Source organism: Lupinus angustifolius, chromosome LG10 (assembly GCF_001865875.1).
Source record: "Lupinus angustifolius cultivar Tanjil chromosome LG10, LupAngTanjil_v1.0, whole genome shotgun sequence".
Lineage (NCBI taxonomy): Eukaryota > Viridiplantae > Streptophyta > Magnoliopsida > Fabales > Fabaceae > Lupinus > Lupinus angustifolius.
This window is the reverse complement of record NC_032018.1, coordinates 15,787,215-15,805,806: the sequence shown is the minus strand read 5'-3', so window position 1 is coordinate 15,805,806 and position 18,592 is coordinate 15,787,215. Positions and strand designations below refer to the sequence as shown.

Genomic DNA, 18,592 nt, shown 5'->3' with positions numbered 1-18,592 from the left:
CAAATACACAAGGTGCTTTGTGAAAATTTGATGTTTGAGGTTAATATGTGAGATTGTCTCTTGTCTAGTGGATTTTGTTATGTTGGTAATGTCTTCAAACTAGGTTTCATCTCAAAATCAACAGATATTTAAATCATGCCTAAGAGAATGAGGTAGACGATATCAGACTTACTTCCCAACATGCATCCTCCACAAAAGCTTGTCGAATCAGACAACGGGTTATCTTTGACCCATAATTAAATGACATCTTTTGACTAATGACAACTGGAGAGAGGTCAGGTTCTAGCTCTGATACCATATTAAGGTTCTATCTCAAAACCAATTCGTTATGAAAGGAGTATCACAACCAGTATTTATACTATATCTAGGCAATGTGGAACTTACTTCCCGACTCGAATCATATATATAATATATCTCCTTAGCAGCTTGCTACTTGCAAGCCAAGAAGCACTGCAATGAGAGGGAAAAAAGCTACTATTAGATGAAAAAGTTTCTAACATTATAATGTAATAATTATGTGGTTCGTGGTAGTAGTTTCGGAGCAAATTACTCGATTTTATATGATTCATAAGTTTTTATATTATTATTACAAGACTTCTTTTATAAGGAATCTGGTATGTGATATGTGCTATTTCGAATCCACTATGTGATACGTAGGTTAAACGATAACCATGTACTAAGAAAATGAAAACTATCACCGCCTTTAAATATTCCCTATTTGATTATTGGGTAATGGAATGGAAATGTAGAGAATGGAACAAAGTTGTGATACAATTGGGTGTCTCTCATTGCATATTTGTAAGCAATTAATATATAAAAAATAGATAATAAAATATTTTCTTATGAACTTATCTGTTTTTGCTAGTAAAAATATAATATGTGTACTGTTTTGATATATAGTTTATTTTCTTTGATAATTAAACATACATTCTTTTATATATATTTTTTGAAAAAATAAAACCTTTTTCAATATATATTTCTATCATGTAAATTTGCTCACCTCCATTACTTATTCCAAAATTAGTCTCCTAAATAACAAATTAAAACACAAAAATGTCGAAGGTTATCTATTACAAGACATTAGTCTAGTGGTGTAAAACCTTATCAGATCTTCAAGATCAAATGTTCGATTCCTGACATTTGTTGGGAGAGCCAACACAACTCAAAAAGGTAAGGGATACCCTAGTACCAAAAAAATTGAAACAAAAGAAATTATCCTTGCACGTGTGAGTGTCACGTGCGAATTCCAAAGTATAAATGTGAAATATGACAAATGAGCATAGAAGAAGAAACGAAGTGTTTTTGATTCTGTGATGTTCGTCGGTGGTTCCTTAACTTCAAAGAGGAGAAAAGTCACCAATTTTTATTCAATGGATTCTCAATCTTCTAAGGTTCTTTCTACTTCACAATCTGTTCACTTTTTTACTTTCAAGATTTTGTTTTTAACCGATTCTTTATCTGGGTTTTGTTTATATCTTCATTTTTCTGCTTTATGTTTTTATTTTTGTTTTAAGATTAAAAGTTTTATCTTTTTTGTATCCTCAATTATTTCCCTTCATTGTTGATCGAATAGTTTTCTGGGTTTTTCATATTGTTTTGGAATTTGCATTGATATATAGTAGTACTAAAGGATTACCCTGAAAATTGTGTGAATCAAGATTGAAAGCATAGGAACTAAAGGGTTATTTGTTAAAGACAAATTAGTGGAAAAAGAAAGTGAAATACCCTTTAAGTATATGAAATAAATTGCCATTGACATGATATTTTACGGTTTTTAATCAATTGTGGTGGCTTAATTGAACCAATTGATGTAGAACAAGTTTATGTTGTTTAGCACATCTAGTCTAATTCGTTTCAAATTGAAATCGGAAGGGTAGAGCGTAAATTTGGTCCCTGAAATTTACGGTCATTTGACCCCTTAAGTTAGCCTGTAACGAATAAAATTTTATAAGGTCCTCTTAGGGACCAAATCAACCTATAGTGTGCAGAGCCAGGGACCAAATCGATGTTCTAGTACTCTTACGAACCAAATTGATATAAGTCATAATCAAAATATTGATTGAAACCGGGTAGACTGTCTCAACTGATATCAATATTTTGTAGAGCTTCTACTTCTGTACTTTATGATGTATGAAAATTGGAAAATTTTAGTTGTGTTGCTTTTCACTACTGTGAATCTTGTAGTTTGATCTTCAACCTTCTTTCTAGCTTGTTACAATGGCCTTCTATTAAGGTAAATTTACATGGCCATTGTAACAACTTGCTGTATGATGTGTCTAATTTTAACCTCAAAGCGTTGCTAACTCGTCTTGTTGAACATGAACTCCATGCATAACATCTTACTCCTACTTTAAAAGAAACCCTTTGATTCCAACTTCCAAGCTCTCCCTGCAACTAGGTTTCATATTTACCCCTTCTCTTAGCTGAGCCGATGATATTATCCGCAATTTGATTCATGCTAAAATGGTGGAATTCAAACTGGCTCTTTTCAAATGATGTCTACAAGTGGCAAATTTTCTCAGTAGATAGCCTGCTGTATTAGTTTTTTGGGTCATAGAAATAGGTGATGATTTCTAGGTTTCCTCTAAAATGTGGACCATTGATTTTTATTTATTTATTATATGAGGCATTGTGGATACTCCTTCAGTGCATATTTATGTTTAATTTATTTATTTGAGTAATGTATATTAGCTAACTTTTCTTTGTTCTAGTTTACTGCCCCTCCACTTCAATGAACTATTTGTTTCAATCATGTTTCTCTTATCATTATATTTTACGGTACTAGGCCAAGCTTGCAGATTTGAAAGAAAGATTTGGACGAGAGATCCATGTTTTTGAAACATCAGTACTTTCCCCATCTTCAAATGCTGCTTCATCTAATGGTAATAGTATCTTGTTTTTGATAATTGATAATCCCAAGGCCTTAAAGAAAGTATCCTGATTCAACATATTTCTTATTGGTATTTCGAAGGAGAGGAGACCGATGACTTCTATGAGTTCACTTCTGAAGATTATTACCGAATTTTGGCTACTAAAAAGGAAGGTAATGATTATACTAATAAATACATGTAGAATTGAGACCTGTGACCACAGACTGTAGCCTAATGTTCATGCAATGTTTCATCTTAGAGATATGTCAAATTTTCTAATTTGAATGATGACCCGAATAAAATTACAAGTCATTAAAGCTATCCATTTACATTGTTGTACATTTTCTCAAATTTAATGAAAAACTATATGATTTAATATGAGGTTGAGAAATGAGAAAAGAAAACTTTTGTCATTGGTCATAAGTCATGTGTTTGACACCATTACTAGGTTACTTGTCCCATATCTTACTTTCGGCTATTTATATTGCCTAAGACTATTAAACATATTATCTGCTCTAACTTTTTCATTTTTTGTTTACGGCAATTAGGCATATGCAATGTTTTTGTTTGCAGTTGATGGATGTTTTTGTTCCACAATCATTGTTAACCGATGCATAAATATAATATTTCCATTCATGATGTTGAGCTTTTTAAATGTGCTAAATTATTTCAGATAAATTCTTGAAGACTCGAAAACTACGAGAAGCAGATGCGAAGTCTCGCAGGTCAAGAATAACAAAAGTAATATTTATCTTCTTCCTCTGTATTATTATTTTAAGATATAATATTTTCCTCTAGGTTTTTGCTGTTTCCATATTCGATGACTTGAACTCTTAGAATATTTGGAGTTACTTGAGAGAATTCCTCTCATCCCTTTTGAATTTATAGTGTAAGATTACGATTCAAATCTGATTACAATTCTAGTACCTACATTTTATGGATAAGTGATAAGTCCTAAATTATAGAAATGGGAGATATTATCTATATTTTCTGATAACTAATATTATCTATATTTATAGTGTAAAATTGTCGATCTGTGTTTGGTTACATCATGAAAGTCTAGATTAGAGGCGTTGCACAATGCTGCTTCGTTATCACAAATGTGTTTCTCAAGAGTCAAGACTTGCTAAAGCTTCATTTCTTGAAACATTTGTTTTAACAGTATAAGTTCACAAGTTGCATGACCTATAGCTCAATATTTTGTTTCTTGCTTTTCCATGAGACAATTACCTATGCTATGACAAGGACACAATTCCCCGAAGTTATTTTTCTATAACTAAGGGAACTTTTGCACAATTTGCATGGCCAACAATGTTTTCTGTTTTTATAAAAATTAATCCCTTTCTCGGGTACAGATTTCAACTTGAACTCTTGCAATTTTGGACCTCTATAAATCTACAGTGTAGGACAATTCTAGTCTTATTACCATTCTAATGTCTAAGTTATCGGGACGTGATAACTCCTAAATTGTAGGAATAAGAGATATTTATCTATAAAACAACTAGCAAGATGTCTCTTTTTTCTCTTCTTTTTTCACAGATTATAAATCTTTTGTGAATGCGAAAATAATTAGATCATTAAGGAATGAACTTATCTTTTGAGCTGGTTCGACCTTGTTTGCAGGCTGTCATCAGAGTTCGCTTTCCCGATAATCACACATTGGAGGCTACCTTTCACCCATCAGAAACAATCCAGAGTTTAATTGATCTCCTCACAAAAGTGATTGCACAGCCAGAGCAGCCATATTATATATGTATGGACATTACTATGCATTATATAATCTTAATTTCGAATAATACTATCGTATGGTGCTTAGAATGGATACCGATCTGCATAGAACAATCAAGTCTCCTTAACTCCTTTATCATTAATTTCGCATATCTCATGAACCATTTCTTGATAAAGATTATAAGTTGCTAACTTTTGGAAAATTGTTTTGGGTATGGTCTAAACATAAATATGTACTCGTAATGATGCAGATACTACTCCGCCGAAGAAGGTCGTCAACGACTTGTCTCAGGATTTTTATACTGCTGGCTTTTGTCCTGGTGCAATTGTGTACTTTTCATACAATGTTCCAAAAGGTTGGTTCATCCTGTCATTAGAAGCCTCTTTTGTTTATTTGGTAATTTTTAACATGGGGTTATTATATCGGTTCTATCACACTTCGACTAACTAGGACAACTATTTTTGAAACCTGTTTTTTTTCTTCAGTTTTTTATGTTACCATATGGTTGTTAGGGTTGTATGTAAGGGTGGAAATGAGTTGAGTTGAACCTGACTCAGTTTAGCTGGACTCGTTAAGAATTATCTCAAATCGAGTTTAATGTGAACTATTTTTTCAGCTCAATTTCGGCTCAGTTAAAGTTCATGAACTATTTAACTAGCTTAATTTTTAGATCAAGTTCAACTCTTTGGTTCATGAATCGGGTTTATTGAGCTAGATAATGAGTCTAAGTTCGAACGAATATCAACTTGGTTCAGTTCAGTAATATTAACAATTAGCGAAGATGAGAATCGTGTTTTCAAATCAAAACAGCTTACTAATTCAACAAAATGCATATTTGGAGATTAGAGCAATATATAAGCAATAGTACCTTCACTTACTAGTATAGTCTCAAGATATATTCTACTTAACTAGAGTTACACTGTCACAGAGGCTATGGTAAATTGTTTCACTCATTTTGTTTTTGAGTTAGTAACAAGCTTCTCTGATACTTCCTTGTTTTTAATGTGATATTTAGGTGATAGCACTGTGGTTGACCATATCGGCCCTTACCTACGCGATGAGATCTTATCTTTGAAGGGATTGGATGCCTCTAATGATCAAGGCCAGCAATCCGAGCCGGAGCAGCCTGCGCTAGAGCCAGCCGAGCCAACCCAGCGCCCTCCTATCGAAGAACGCAAACCTGCTGAGAAAAAACTTGTTAAACCAAAGTGGCTAAAAATGTGATATCAGTTTCCAAGAAGATCTAATTGCCATTGTTTGTTGCAAAGAAGCTTTTGACAATGTGGTCTATAATGTATACCTAAAAATGGGATCATTGGGTTGTGAGTTGTGACCCTTTCTTGTGGCTAATTCAACCTTTGCTTCTTAGTTCATTGTATCTTGGTTAAGTCCACAAGAACAAGTTGTTTTTGCTTCTCAAAAATCTCCTCCTTCAACAATCATGAATTTGTAGATAATGTAAGATGAAAATGTTGGATAATTTTCTTTTGGTGAATGCATGCATGAATGAGTGGATGAATGTGTCATCTTTATATCAATAAACATCGAGAAAAAGATGTGCATTGGTAATATAAGAGTTTTTTATGTTTTCATTCTATCATTCATCATTTATTTTTATTCATTATTGACCTTTAAATATTAGTATAAATGAATGGTGAATGATGTACTGATTGTATAAAATATTACACTCATTAGCTAAAAACTAAGAATAAGCATAAAAATTGTCTATAAAAATAAGATTTCTTTTACAATTGTTCTTTCCAACAAGTGTCGATATCAGGAATCAAACCTTAACCTTTTTATTGTTCTATGAATATGGCGAGATTTTGTACCATTAAATTAATGTCTGGTTGGTGTTAGATAGAGAAATTTGTATATTAATTCAAATCAAGAACTTTTGTAAGATAAAAATGAATCACATGCATGATGATGGGGTCCAAAATTAATAAAGTTGAAACTTTAGTAAGCCTTGCAAATGTGTTAATTAATTAGCCACATGTGTTTGGTCGGATATAATTGGAAAGGATTGAATTTAATTAAAGTATTAACAGTAAAGTTCACCTTTTACTATTTTATATTTATTTTTTTAAAACTATATTATTACATGATTATATATTATTGAGGAAATTGCATTTATTACACCAAGCTTTGTAGCATGCAATTCTAATTAAATTCTTTTTATATAAAGGAATGAGTTTGTTGCATAAAAAAAATACAAAAATGGGGTTTTTATTTTTAGTTTTTGGTTATTTTTTTAGACTATAAAATATGCATGTTAATATTATTATAGATATTAGAAGTATTAAATTATTTTTAATCCAGTACAATTTTTATAGATTTTAATTCAATTCTTTCAAAGCTGGAGCAATAAGAGGAGATACAAAGTTGTTTTTTTATATTATTTATATTTCCTCTTAAAGTAATATTTAATAAATAAGTTTAAAAAGTAAGTATAAACTATAAAAAAATTAACATATAAATTTTATAGTAACAACTTTATATGGATAAACATAACATTTTTCTAAGATTTTTTTAAGCGAGTACTTAGGTTTGATTTTATAAAATATAACATTTTTCTTCATTTCAATTATTTTTTACTTAAGAGTCTTTTTAAAGATAATAACATTATTTCTCACTTCCTTCACTTTTTATATACTTTGGAGTGACTCATTTTCTCACTTTCGTTTTATTATTTTTTCCATTTTTTATTTTAAAAAAATTTAGTGCTAGAACACAAAACTGAAACAAAAAAATATTTATAGAAAAAAAAATGTAGAGAAAAATAGTAGACAAAGGAATTAAGAGAACAATAATCCTCATATACTTATTTCTCCCGTTACTTATAATGACAAAAATATAATATTATAATAATAAATATGTTATTAAAAATTATATATTTTATTAATGGAGAGAATTCTAACTCGGATTACGAGCTCGTTATTCTGACTGACAAGTGAGCAACAATGAAGAACAAGAAGGTAGTTGGTGAACAATTAACCAACTGTTTTTTTTTTCAACCTTTAAAGCAACTCTCACTCTCTCAACATCTTACACAAATCTACCTTTGCATCAAAATTAGGTACCTCACTTCATTCTAACTTCAACTTTTCCTTCACTTTCCTCATCCTTGCATGTGTTTTGGATCACTCTTTTCATTTCATCATCTTTCTTCTTCAATATTTATATCTATGCACTATCACTATAAAGATTGATACAAAAATAATTCAACGTTCATTTATATTATTTATATTTAAAAGTCAATAATAATAAAATATGAATGATGGATAATGCTTCAGTGTATATATATATATTTTTCTTTCTTTTTAAGTGTTTTGATCCATTTGCATGTGCAAAGGTAGTTCTCTTCCTGTTGTGTTTATCAATTTTGCAAACTTGTGAAGATTCCTTATGTAAGTAGTTCTTCCTCCATTGTGGCCTGGAAGGTTTAGATATCGGAAACAACCTCTTCACTTGCAAGGATAAGGTTGTTTGCCTTGTGGCCTGGAGGTTCAAATACCGGAAATAATCTCTTCATTTGCAAAGGTAAGGTTGTTTGCCTTATGGTGTGTAAGTTTAAATCCTGGAAATAAACTCTTCACTTACAGGGATAAGGTTGCATACATCTAACTCACCGGAAAAATCAGCATAGCATGTTTGCTTACTTGTTATTATGATTTGATGGCATATGATAGATAGTGCAAAGTAGTGGTAGAGGATGGGGTCAAATGAATGGCACATTGAAAGAAGATTCAGCTTTGAAACTGAATCTCCTTTATCAAGAGAGGAAGGAAATTCACCTGAAATTGGTTCCCTCTCTATTGTTGTGCTTGGTGCTTCTGGTGATCTTGCAAAGAAGAAGACATTTCCTGCACTTTTCCATCTATATTGCCAGGTTTTGTTACCACCAATTTATGTAACAATGCATCAAAATCTTTTTTTGATTATGTTGATGAGTGTCATATAGAAGAACTGTTGTGAAACCAAAGAAAATCGATATAGATGATTGTGGAACTAAAGACGGCCCAATGGAACATCCTTAAAGGTCTGTTTACGGGTTGGTTTCGGAAGGGAAGGGGAAGGACTAGGAAGCCATGAAATACATTTGTAAGATGACTCTCAAGCCTTCATTTTCGCTCCAAAATCAACTCGCAAATAGACCCTGAGAGAATAACGTTCTGATCAAGCACTAGTTCATTTTTTTTTTAATTTCTGTTCATAAATTAATGCTAATTTGATATCAAGTGCATATTAGTAATTAGTCCTTTTGTGGAAGATTACATGGAATACATTTTAATAGTTATTTATTTGTTTCTCTTGAAGAATCATTCTAGTATTTGATGTCTATATTCGCAGGGATTCCTACCACAAGATCAAGTTTGTATTTTTGGCTATGCAAGGACAAAAATCTCTGATGATGAATTGAGAAACAGATTGCATGGGTGAGACTGTATTCAATATCTATTATTTTTTCAAGGATTTCTGAAATAATAGTAATAATAAAAAAAAAATTGAAATAATTTACAACCAGCTACTCCAGAGTTGTTGAAGTTAGTTATATGTGAATAGTTATGCAACAATTTTCTGGATTCTTATTTTCTTTAGCGAAAAAAGGCTTTACCATGAAGTTTGTTCTATGCATATTATGCCATGAATTTTTGCTTGCTGTTTCTTTCACAAAGTTGTTATATAGAATGCATTCTTTATGCAAACTCATTTGTTGATGCATTTAAGCATAAGAAAAGTGGTTTTATAGCTTTCATGTATGCATTTCATTGATGTGTGTTTGAACTGTTCGTAAGCATAACAAATGTGATTTGATATGCAGCTATCTTGTTCCCGAAAAAGGTGTTTCCCCGAAACAGTTGGAGGATGTAACCGAGTTTTTGAATTTGGTTAGCAGTGTTTGTCTTGCCCCACTTTACGGATATTTTGTCATGCTCTCGCTAAAAAGTACTCTTCTAATTGGTCTGATGTTCATTTTCTTTCTTCCTTTTAGATAAAATATGTGAGCGGCTCTTATGATTCCGAGGATGGCTTCCACTTGTTGGATAAAGAGATTTCAAACCATGAATCTTCAATAAACAGTGTAGAGGGTTCATCTCGGCGACTATTCTATCTCGCGCTTCCTCCTTCTGTGTATCCATCTGTTTGCAAGATGATCAAGACTTGTTGCATGAATAAATGTAAGATGTTATCCTCTATGGTTGGGGAATGGGATAGGAACTGTGTTTTGTAGCTTAACATTTTAAGGAGTAATGCACATTTAAACCAATTTCGTTGCTTCAAATTTCATACGCTTTTCTGACATGAACATTCCAACATTTACTAATTTCTTTTAAATTTCATGATTCCTGTTTATTTATCGAGAACATCAAATATTGTCTCTATTGGTGCATCTTCTTCCTTTTATCAGCTGATCTTGGTGGATGGACACGTGTTGTTGTCGAGAAACCATTTGGAAAGGATCTCGGATCAGCAGAAGAACTCAGTAATCAGATAGGAGAGTTGTTTGAGGAACCACAGATTTACCGTATTGATCACTACTTGGGAAAGGAACTAGTGCAGAATTTGGTAAGAAATGATTATATTGTAACTTTTTTTGTTTGGTTCATGAACTTTGCCTCATCCCTCTTCATTTGACCCATATTGGCAGTTAGTACTTCGTTTTGCAAATCGACTTTTCTTACCTCTATGGAACCGAGACAATATTGACAATGTGCAGGTGCGAATTTTATTCTCCAAAGTGACAATGTACAACTTTGATTTAAGGGTCAAACAACTTACAATTCTATTTTATTAATGAAATTATGGCTGGTACTATTAGTTGAGCTTTTGACCATGCATAGTTTTATCTATCTACTTTTCATTTTTTTAGATACCATGTTATATTTTGTCATAACTTTCTTTGTTGCCTAGTTCAGACACTGCATTGTTACCGAAATTGAGGTACCGTGATTTAAAACTTGAGCTTGGCTTTTGATTCTATGGCAGATAGTTTTCAGAGAGGATTTTGGAACTGAAGGTCGTGGTGGATATTTCGACCAATACGGGTATGTGTAGAGATTTGTTGTAGCTGGTTTCTTTAACAAAGTTTTCAAATGACTAGTGATGCCAATAGTAGGTTCTGACATGAATTGATATCGAAAAACAATAACTTTTTAATGTATACAAGTTTTTACTTTACTTGATAATATTGAATGCAAAACTTCTAATTTTCATTCGTAAGTATTTTCGGTTAATAAAATTTTACTTTATATTTTGTAAGAGTTATCTCTTTCTGCAAATGAGAAACCATATATGATAAGTCATTAATGATGTACCTTTTATTTGGCAGGATTATTCGAGATATTATTCAAAACCATTTGCTGCAGGTGAGGGCTTCATTTTATAATGAAATATATATCACATATTTAAACATTGTTATAGTTATCTTGTAATGTCAAGTAATAATGAGATACAAATTTTTTACTTGATTTCCCATCTCCCAAAAGCTTAAATCTTAGAGTGAATACCTATGTTTTGGTGATTCCCGACAAAAAAAATCTAAATTAGCACTTAATGATCGTGAATGTGAGTCGCACTAGTTTCCGTTAGGGGTCATAAAAAAGGACTAATTTGACCCCATTTGATACTTCGGGGACCATTTCGGGGTTTTCAACTTTTCATGAACCAAATTGGTACTCGCCAAAATTTTGTGGGACCTAAATAGGTCTTTACTCTAAATCTTATTGAGGGGGAGTTAGATAAAGCTGAAAATGTTAACTCGTACTTATAATATATCTATGTCATTATAAAATTAAGGCCTCGGTGCTAAACTTTTAGTGCTGAAATTAGCATTGTATCAGCAATGTTTCAGAATAAAATTATTAACTACTAACTACTGAAGGGGTATTGAAGGAAACTATTAGCATTTGATAGTGTAAAAAATAATACATTGAAGGAAACTACTCAAACTAGTAATTCCAATATTCAAGTACCTCCATGTACTCAAACTGATATACTCAATCTATATCAGTTAATTTCATTTTTGGTATATATTACACAAACACCAAAGGCATAATAGTACCTTAAAAATAACCCATTATGACTTTATAGTTCCATGCTATACATTTATTAGCCTAATACGTCAAAGAGAAAAAAGATGTATACACTGATAGTGTAAGAGTTCTTTACATTGTGCATAGATACTATACTTTATGTCAAATTTGTTCATTATTTTTCTACCAACTCAGGTTCTTTGCTTGGTTGCTATGGAAAAACCAGTTTCTCTCAAGCCTGAGCACATCCGGGACGAGAAAGTGAAGGTTTGCCTCTGTCTGTTCAACTTACATGTAAATCAATACTATTCTGTCATTTTTTCAGCCACTCTCATCCTGATACTCTATACGAATAAATCGATGTCAATGCTTACTACTTACTCTCCTTTTAGATTTTACTATGCATACTTACAGCTGCATTGAAGAGGGATACTTTTATAACTGATTACTTGAAACTTTCCGTGTTGCACAATTTTGAGATCATGCCGCAATTTTGAGATCAAGCCGCTTTACCACATTCTGGTTACTATGAAAAATGCAGGTTCTTGAATCCGTAATCCCTATCAAAGATGATGAGGTTGTTCTTGGACAATATCAGGGCTATAAAGATGATCCAACTGTGCCTGATCAGTCAAACACTCCAACTTTCGCAACCGTTGTTCTGCGAATACACAATGAAAGATGGGAGGGTATGACAAAATTTCCACCATTTCATTCCTAAGAACAAATATATTATTGTGCATTCGTCATTCTTGTTTTTGCATCAGGTGTTCCTTTCATACTAAAAGCAGGAAAGGCCTTAAATTCTAGAAAGGCAGAGATACGGATTCAATTCAAGGATGTTCCCGGTGATATTTTCAAGTGTATGGCACCATACCTTTTGATTTATGGGTGTTCTTGATTTATACATGCTTTTTTATTGTTATGCATCTTTTGTTGTATGTTCTCTACATCAATCTTCAAAGTGAATGTGGCTCATCCCGATAATCCATCGTCCCAAAAGGTGACAAGCAAAGAAACCTGTTCTAAATTAGCATAGAATGAATGCTCCGGCAATTAACATAAATATTAGCTCACATATATTCTTCCTTGTCTTTGATAAATGTTACTTTGTTGTCATTATAATATTTTTTAAGCTTAAACCTTACATTAAATTCACACATGTTTAGGTAAAACGCAAGGGAGAAATGAGTTTGTTATCCGCCTACAGCCTCTGGAAGCTATTTACATGAAGCTTACGGTAAGTCTATCATTCTGATGACCATAACCAGGACAAGTATGTCAGTTGTTTGACCTGACCATATTTACATGGTACACCGTACCGGTGCTTGGTATCCGGTTCTATGTAGTTCATCAGTTTTTACATTATTACTACAAGACTTCCTTTATGATGAACCTGGTATGCGTTATCCAAGATAAACGACGGAACCATGTAATGTAACTATGTACCTGATTATCTACAGTTTCTATGTTTTGTCTCTGAATTTATTGAGGATCTGAAGTTGCAGTGAACTCGAGAATTTACTATATGAGAGAATCATGTATCTATGTTATAAATAGTCTTCAGGCTTGAGTGTATGCAAATCATCAGAGCTAAGGGTTTGTGTAATGGAACTAAAGTTGCATGGAGTTAAATACTTTAAGCTATGGGCACAAAATGCATAAAATAACTCAATGCTATTTTTTATTGTGGCCTCACTAGTTCAATGTGTCTTGCAGGTCAAGCAACCTGGACTGGAGATGTCAACAGTTCAAAGTGAACTAGATTTGTCATACCGACAACGGTATCAAGGATTAGCCATTCCAGAGGCTTATGAGCGTCTGATTCTTGACACGTACATTTCTTCTCCGAGTTCATGTTTATTCTTGTTAATTGTTTCAACGAGTAATACATATGCATGAGAGTTTTTTTACAAATGAATTAGAACGCAGTTTCAATAACTAGACCTTACGTGTATATTTCTTCTCTGAGTTCTTGCTTATGATGTCTAAACGATAGCCCAGTGAGCGAGGCTTCCATCTAGTGATATATGCAACCTTACCTTCACTTGTGAAGATGCTATTTCCAACTTGCTTATGCTGTCTATAGACGGAATTTTGTAATACAGATTTGATATGTTAAAATAAATAAACATGCCACACATTAAGTTTATCTTAGATCAATGTACATAGTAACATAAGTTGATTTAAAAAATGTTCAGCAAGCTGAAATGCATATAGAAGAAATAGGATTGCATGCATTACTTGGCCAACTGTTTCGATCATTGAAAGAAATAGAATTGAAGTAAATGATAATAATGGAATTTGTTTTACAGAATTAGAGGCGATCAGCAACATTTTGTTCGCAGAGATGAACTAAAGGTAAGATCATTACATGTTTGATAGACTATTGAACCGGAATTTGGTTAAAAAACTTCAATGATTATACAATTTGGTCTCATATTTTTTAGGCATCCTGGAAGATCTTTACACCACTTTTGCACAGAATTGATAAAGGGGAGTTCAAACCGATCCCTTACCAACCCGGAAGCAGAGGTCCTGCAGAAGCAGATGAGTTGCTAGAAAAAGTTGGCTATGTTCAAACACATGGTTATATATGGGTACCTCCTTCACTATAGTGTGATCAAATGTAATAAAAACACTATTTCCATTTGCTTCTATTGTGCAATAAGCTTGTGGATCTTCCCTTAGAAAAGGGCTATTTCCTTATGATTGTGTGTATCAAGCATTTAAACACATATATCAGTGTTTGACACAGTTTGTGTAATGAGATTTGTCTCAATGCAAAATAAATGGAAAGTGAAGTTCATATACTAGTATTTGTATTTCATCATTCAATGGCTCTATTGTACAAACCCATTGTACAATCTCCTAAATGATAGTCACTAGGTTTTCTCATTTATCATGCAAAATGCGTAACAAATTCGCTATATCGTGTACCATATACCCGATTCACTTAAGAAAAACTCGCAATAATAACATAGAAGAATCGTGACATGTGTATCGAATGAACCATGTATCCAATCCGAATAACTTGTTTGAATATTGTTGTTGCAGCGAAAGCAACTGTTGTATAGTAACACATTTGATTAAAGCAATCCAATAAATAAAAGAGAAGAAGACAAAAAAACTTGTTAACGAGTTTCGGTTAATTGTGCTTTTATCCTATATGTTTCCTGTGCTAATTGACTCACCCAGGCAACTTCTCTATGTTGGTTTGCTTGAAGACCAAAACCAAATTGACCATCCAACCAAGCTTTTGCACTATATGGTGCATATCTAATGAGATAAATTGATCAAAGTCACATGATAGCAAAAACATCCCTCACACTTTCTCCTCTAGTTCTTCCATCACATCCCTCTTTCTTTGCCTTTTCTTAAAGCAACAACTACTCCTTTCATGATCCTTGAAGTTAGCTAGTTATGAAGTTACACAACTTAATGTCAAACATGCAAGTGGTAAAAAGAGGGTGAGCCTCGACATTACGGTAATATTAATTATCTCATGTCCTAGAGGTGTAAGACTCAAATTAGGTGTATTTCTTACGAGATAAGACTATTTACATCTTTGTCATACTCAAATTCCAGGTGGAAGCCGATTTTATGCAAGTCAAGAGTGAGAAGCCAATATTATGGATCTTGTTAACATATAGTATGAGACTTTGAGGGTGATAATGCAAAAGTATGGGTAAATAGGTTGTGCCCTATATACTTCATTGGAGGTAATTTATTAAGTTAGATGAACTCTTTTCCAACTGGTCCATCTACTCAACAAGGAAACCAAAAGTTAACTTGACTTAACAAAAGAAGATTCTCATGACAAACTTTTTATAGAGAAACACAGCCAAACATTTTCTAAGACCTTGTCAATGCTTCTCATAGAAGTGATCATCACATGAAGAAAGTCATAATTTCATTCTTATTTCAGTTATATTGGAACATCTAAAGAAAAGCAAAAAACACAAAAGAAATAGAAAAAAACATATAGATTAATTATGATAAAATGTTTATAAAAATACTCATCAATATGCTGTGTGATTTATAGCAGACTATTTCAATGAGAAATTTTACTGAGTATCACTTTTTTCAGCCAAACAAACTACCAATCAAATAGAATGAGAGCAGCTTCAGTTGCTACTGCAATCTATCATCTGCATTAGTCCTACATCATATCATGTCCTTCGATCTCTCATTCGAAGCACCATTGCCCTCACATTCGCTCGTGCTAAAGATAAGGATGAGGCTCCACTAGTTTGTTGTTCCTGGCTTGTTCCCCTGAAAGCCTGCATAAACTCTTCTCTTTGTAACCTTTGAGCTAATGCAGCATCCTCATCTTGACTAGTAGTAATCCCTCTTCTTGTCCGTGTTCTTACCGATGAAGATGTTCCATTCCTTGAGTTATTGTGAACGTGAACCACCCGAGATCCTCGGCTTTGTCCATCGATTTCTCTACGAAACCTTCTAACCGATGCAGCAGCATCTTCATCCTCGATTATCACGTTGTTTCTCCTTGTACTCATACCTCTGCTCGATGCCCCCGATGCTCGTTCCGTGCTTTGATTCCTCAGGTTACTATAAAATGCTGCTTCTGGGATATTGGATGTAGTTGATGTATGTCTAACTTTTGAAGCACTGGCTGCTTTTCTTGCTTCAACTTCCTGTGGAAATAGGAGCTGTATTGTATTCCACAGAACGGTGTTCACAGTGCAAGATCGTCCGTTGCTGCATTTTCGTGGAAAAAAATCGATAAGCTAGTGATTGATTATGTGTGGAATAGAAACCATTAACATCTGAGAACTTTGTAAAGTTATAACATTATAAACACCTTATTAGTTGCCTGCATTTTGGGCATTTTTTACCACACTTGTCTGCCGCGGATCGAAGACATTTTCTACAAAAGCTGCAAAATTGTAGATTCTAAATCAGAATGGAATTCAATTTGAAATTTCTCCATACAGACATAGAGAAGAGTTGTTATACTAATTTCTAAGACAGATTGCATCAAATGAAAACTAGTTAAAACTGTTTGCATTGCATACAAGACAATAACACTTGGACTCTTATCTTCTTGCAACACAGCAATGCTACAATCATTGTCACAAATATTTTTGTAATGCTTATTTCAAAGTACCTATATTTATAAAAAAAGTAAAGTTGTTTGGATTTGTTGTACACAGAGAAAAATGCGGACAACATCACATGAAGCGGATCACATGAAGCGGACACAATGATTCGGTTGCATTTCAACCGCATTTGGGTTACATCAGCCCGCATTGGAGCACATGAAATTGAGATTACATTAGTGTTTGTGTTTTGATTTGAAATATACCTGTGACCACATGGAGTAGTACTTGGCTCAAAGCATATCTCCAAACAAATCTACACAAGTAAATAAAACATCATCTTCATGTCTCAAACAAAAACACCAAAAACCAAAACCAAATCTATTTGGTTTCAATGTTTAGAAACACAATCAAAGGCACTTACTGCACAAGAAAGTTCATCTCTTAGTTTATCAATGCATGGAAGAGCAGAGTTGGAAGAAGAAACATTAGAGACATTTTCCTTCAATTCACTCCCTTCTATTTTACTTCCTTCATTAGTAGTTGTTTTCTTTTCTTTCTTCTTTTTTCCACTTTCTGTCCATTAATAATAAGATCACAAAAACATTAGTATCAAACAAATGAAAACTAAACAACAACCAACAAAAAAACTGCTGAATGTGACCAAAATTACAGTTATCAACACTCAAAAAACCATAATGTTGTAACTGCAATTTAATATTGTAGTACTGTAGAACCAAATCACATTGATGTGGCCGCATCGAGATGCAACACAACTCTATTGGACTGCATTTGGGTCACATCGATTGTATGGGGAAGGGATCCACTTACTCCCCATCCTAACAATCAATTCTAAGGACGTCTAATGGTTTAGATCTATTCACTAATTCAAACTATTAGATTTTCATAGATCTGGTGGATAAGATGAGGAGTAAGTTTTGTAGTAAGTGGATCCCTCCTCTTTTTTTATTTACAAAATAATTCACATCATAATGGCTGCACCCACATAACAATGACTACAATCGTAATAACCGTTAGATCCACAGGATGACCAAGAGGTTTTGGATTAATGGCGGCTACACTTATTGGGAGGGACAACCACGCACTAGAAGAATTAGTTCCTTATCCAAAAGGGTGAGGGAATACTCTTAGTGGTACCAAAAAATCGCAATAACCGTAACCGCAATTTAAAACATTGCTACCGATTATGAATAATACAAAAATATGTGATGATAATAACCTTTTTTGGGAGTATCTTCTTCATCAAGATTAAGAACAGCTACAGGGATTGAATGTGGACTCCTCTGAACTCTACGTTTCCTACACAACAAAAGAATCAATCAACTTTTCAAATTATCAAACACCAAAAGAAAAAAGAACCATTTTTTAATCAAAACAAAACACATAAACATTGATTTAAAGTATCACATTACCTTCTTGAATTGGTATGAGGAGATTTAGAATTCAAAACGAATCGTTTCTTGGTTCTTGAATCACGATCTGGTGTATCTTCAACAACAAGACTAGCCAATAACAATGCTTCTTCATCCCAACCAGCAAGAGCAGCAGCATTTTTGAATCTTGGGCTGAAAAGGGTGTTACTGTTTTGAACATTTGATTCTGTTAATGGGTTCTTTTGGGTTTTGGGGCTGCAACGTTTTTGTTCTTCATTCACCATTTTTTGTTGTGTTCTTCAATGGTGAATGCAAAACAGAAACAAGTGAGAAAAGACGTTTGAATATTTTTCTAACGGTCGAATTTATTTGAATATGAGATTTTTGTTATGGAAAAACTGTAACGGCTATGATTTGGGGGAATAATAATATGTAAGCAGTCCCACCATATAATCCCTATTCCTTACCAATCTTTTTTTTATTTTTTAAATAAAAACTA

At 33.1% G+C, this 18,592-nt stretch overlaps 3 protein-coding genes across 5 annotated transcripts; 2 read left to right on the top strand and 1 right to left on the bottom strand.

Annotated features, from left to right (window-relative positions):
- On the top strand, nucleotides 1,251-6,137 carry LOC109358318 (plant UBX domain-containing protein 1-like). The gene is made up of 7 exons (XM_019602481.1): nucleotides 1,251-1,391; nucleotides 2,786-2,882; nucleotides 2,972-3,043; nucleotides 3,544-3,611; nucleotides 4,494-4,623; nucleotides 4,850-4,954; nucleotides 5,615-6,137. The coding sequence occupies exons 1-7, from the start codon at nucleotides 1,314-1,316 to the stop codon at nucleotides 5,821-5,823; spliced, it is 759 nt and encodes a 252-aa protein (XP_019458026.1). The 5' UTR covers nucleotides 1,251-1,313; the 3' UTR covers nucleotides 5,824-6,137.
- LOC109358315 (glucose-6-phosphate 1-dehydrogenase, cytoplasmic isoform) lies at nucleotides 7,553-14,452 on the top strand. 3 transcript variants are annotated; one of them, XR_002108950.1, is made up of 17 exons: nucleotides 7,553-7,678; nucleotides 8,292-8,491; nucleotides 8,953-9,038; nucleotides 9,425-9,491; nucleotides 9,596-9,782; nucleotides 10,013-10,170; nucleotides 10,253-10,321; nucleotides 10,591-10,649; nucleotides 10,934-10,970; nucleotides 11,832-11,903; nucleotides 12,178-12,325; nucleotides 12,404-12,499; nucleotides 12,806-12,876; nucleotides 13,356-13,471; nucleotides 13,952-13,997; nucleotides 14,087-14,312; nucleotides 14,365-14,452. XR_002108950.1 is itself a non-coding variant. In XM_019602475.1 (16 exons), the coding sequence occupies exons 2-16, from the start codon at nucleotides 8,315-8,317 to the stop codon at nucleotides 14,252-14,254; spliced, it is 1,557 nt and encodes a 518-aa protein (XP_019458020.1). In that variant the 5' UTR covers nucleotides 7,553-7,678; nucleotides 8,292-8,314; the 3' UTR covers nucleotides 14,255-14,452. The 3 variants fall into 3 exon arrangements, 2 of the variants coding, with proteins under 2 accessions (XP_019458020.1, XP_019458022.1); XM_019602475.1 differs by having other exon boundaries at nucleotides 14,087-14,452; XM_019602477.1 differs by lacking the exon at nucleotides 7,553-7,678 and adding an exon at nucleotides 8,068-8,142 and having other exon boundaries at nucleotides 14,087-14,452.
- Nucleotides 15,604-18,473, bottom strand: LOC109358317 (LON peptidase N-terminal domain and RING finger protein 3-like). The gene is made up of 6 exons (XM_019602480.1): nucleotides 18,133-18,473; nucleotides 17,940-18,019; nucleotides 17,124-17,275; nucleotides 16,966-17,015; nucleotides 16,462-16,536; nucleotides 15,604-16,358 (listed from the first exon to the last, which is right to left on the bottom strand). Exons 1-6 carry the CDS (start codon nucleotides 18,375-18,377, stop codon nucleotides 15,809-15,811), a joined length of 1,152 nt encoding a protein of 383 aa, XP_019458025.1. The 5' UTR covers nucleotides 18,378-18,473; the 3' UTR covers nucleotides 15,604-15,808.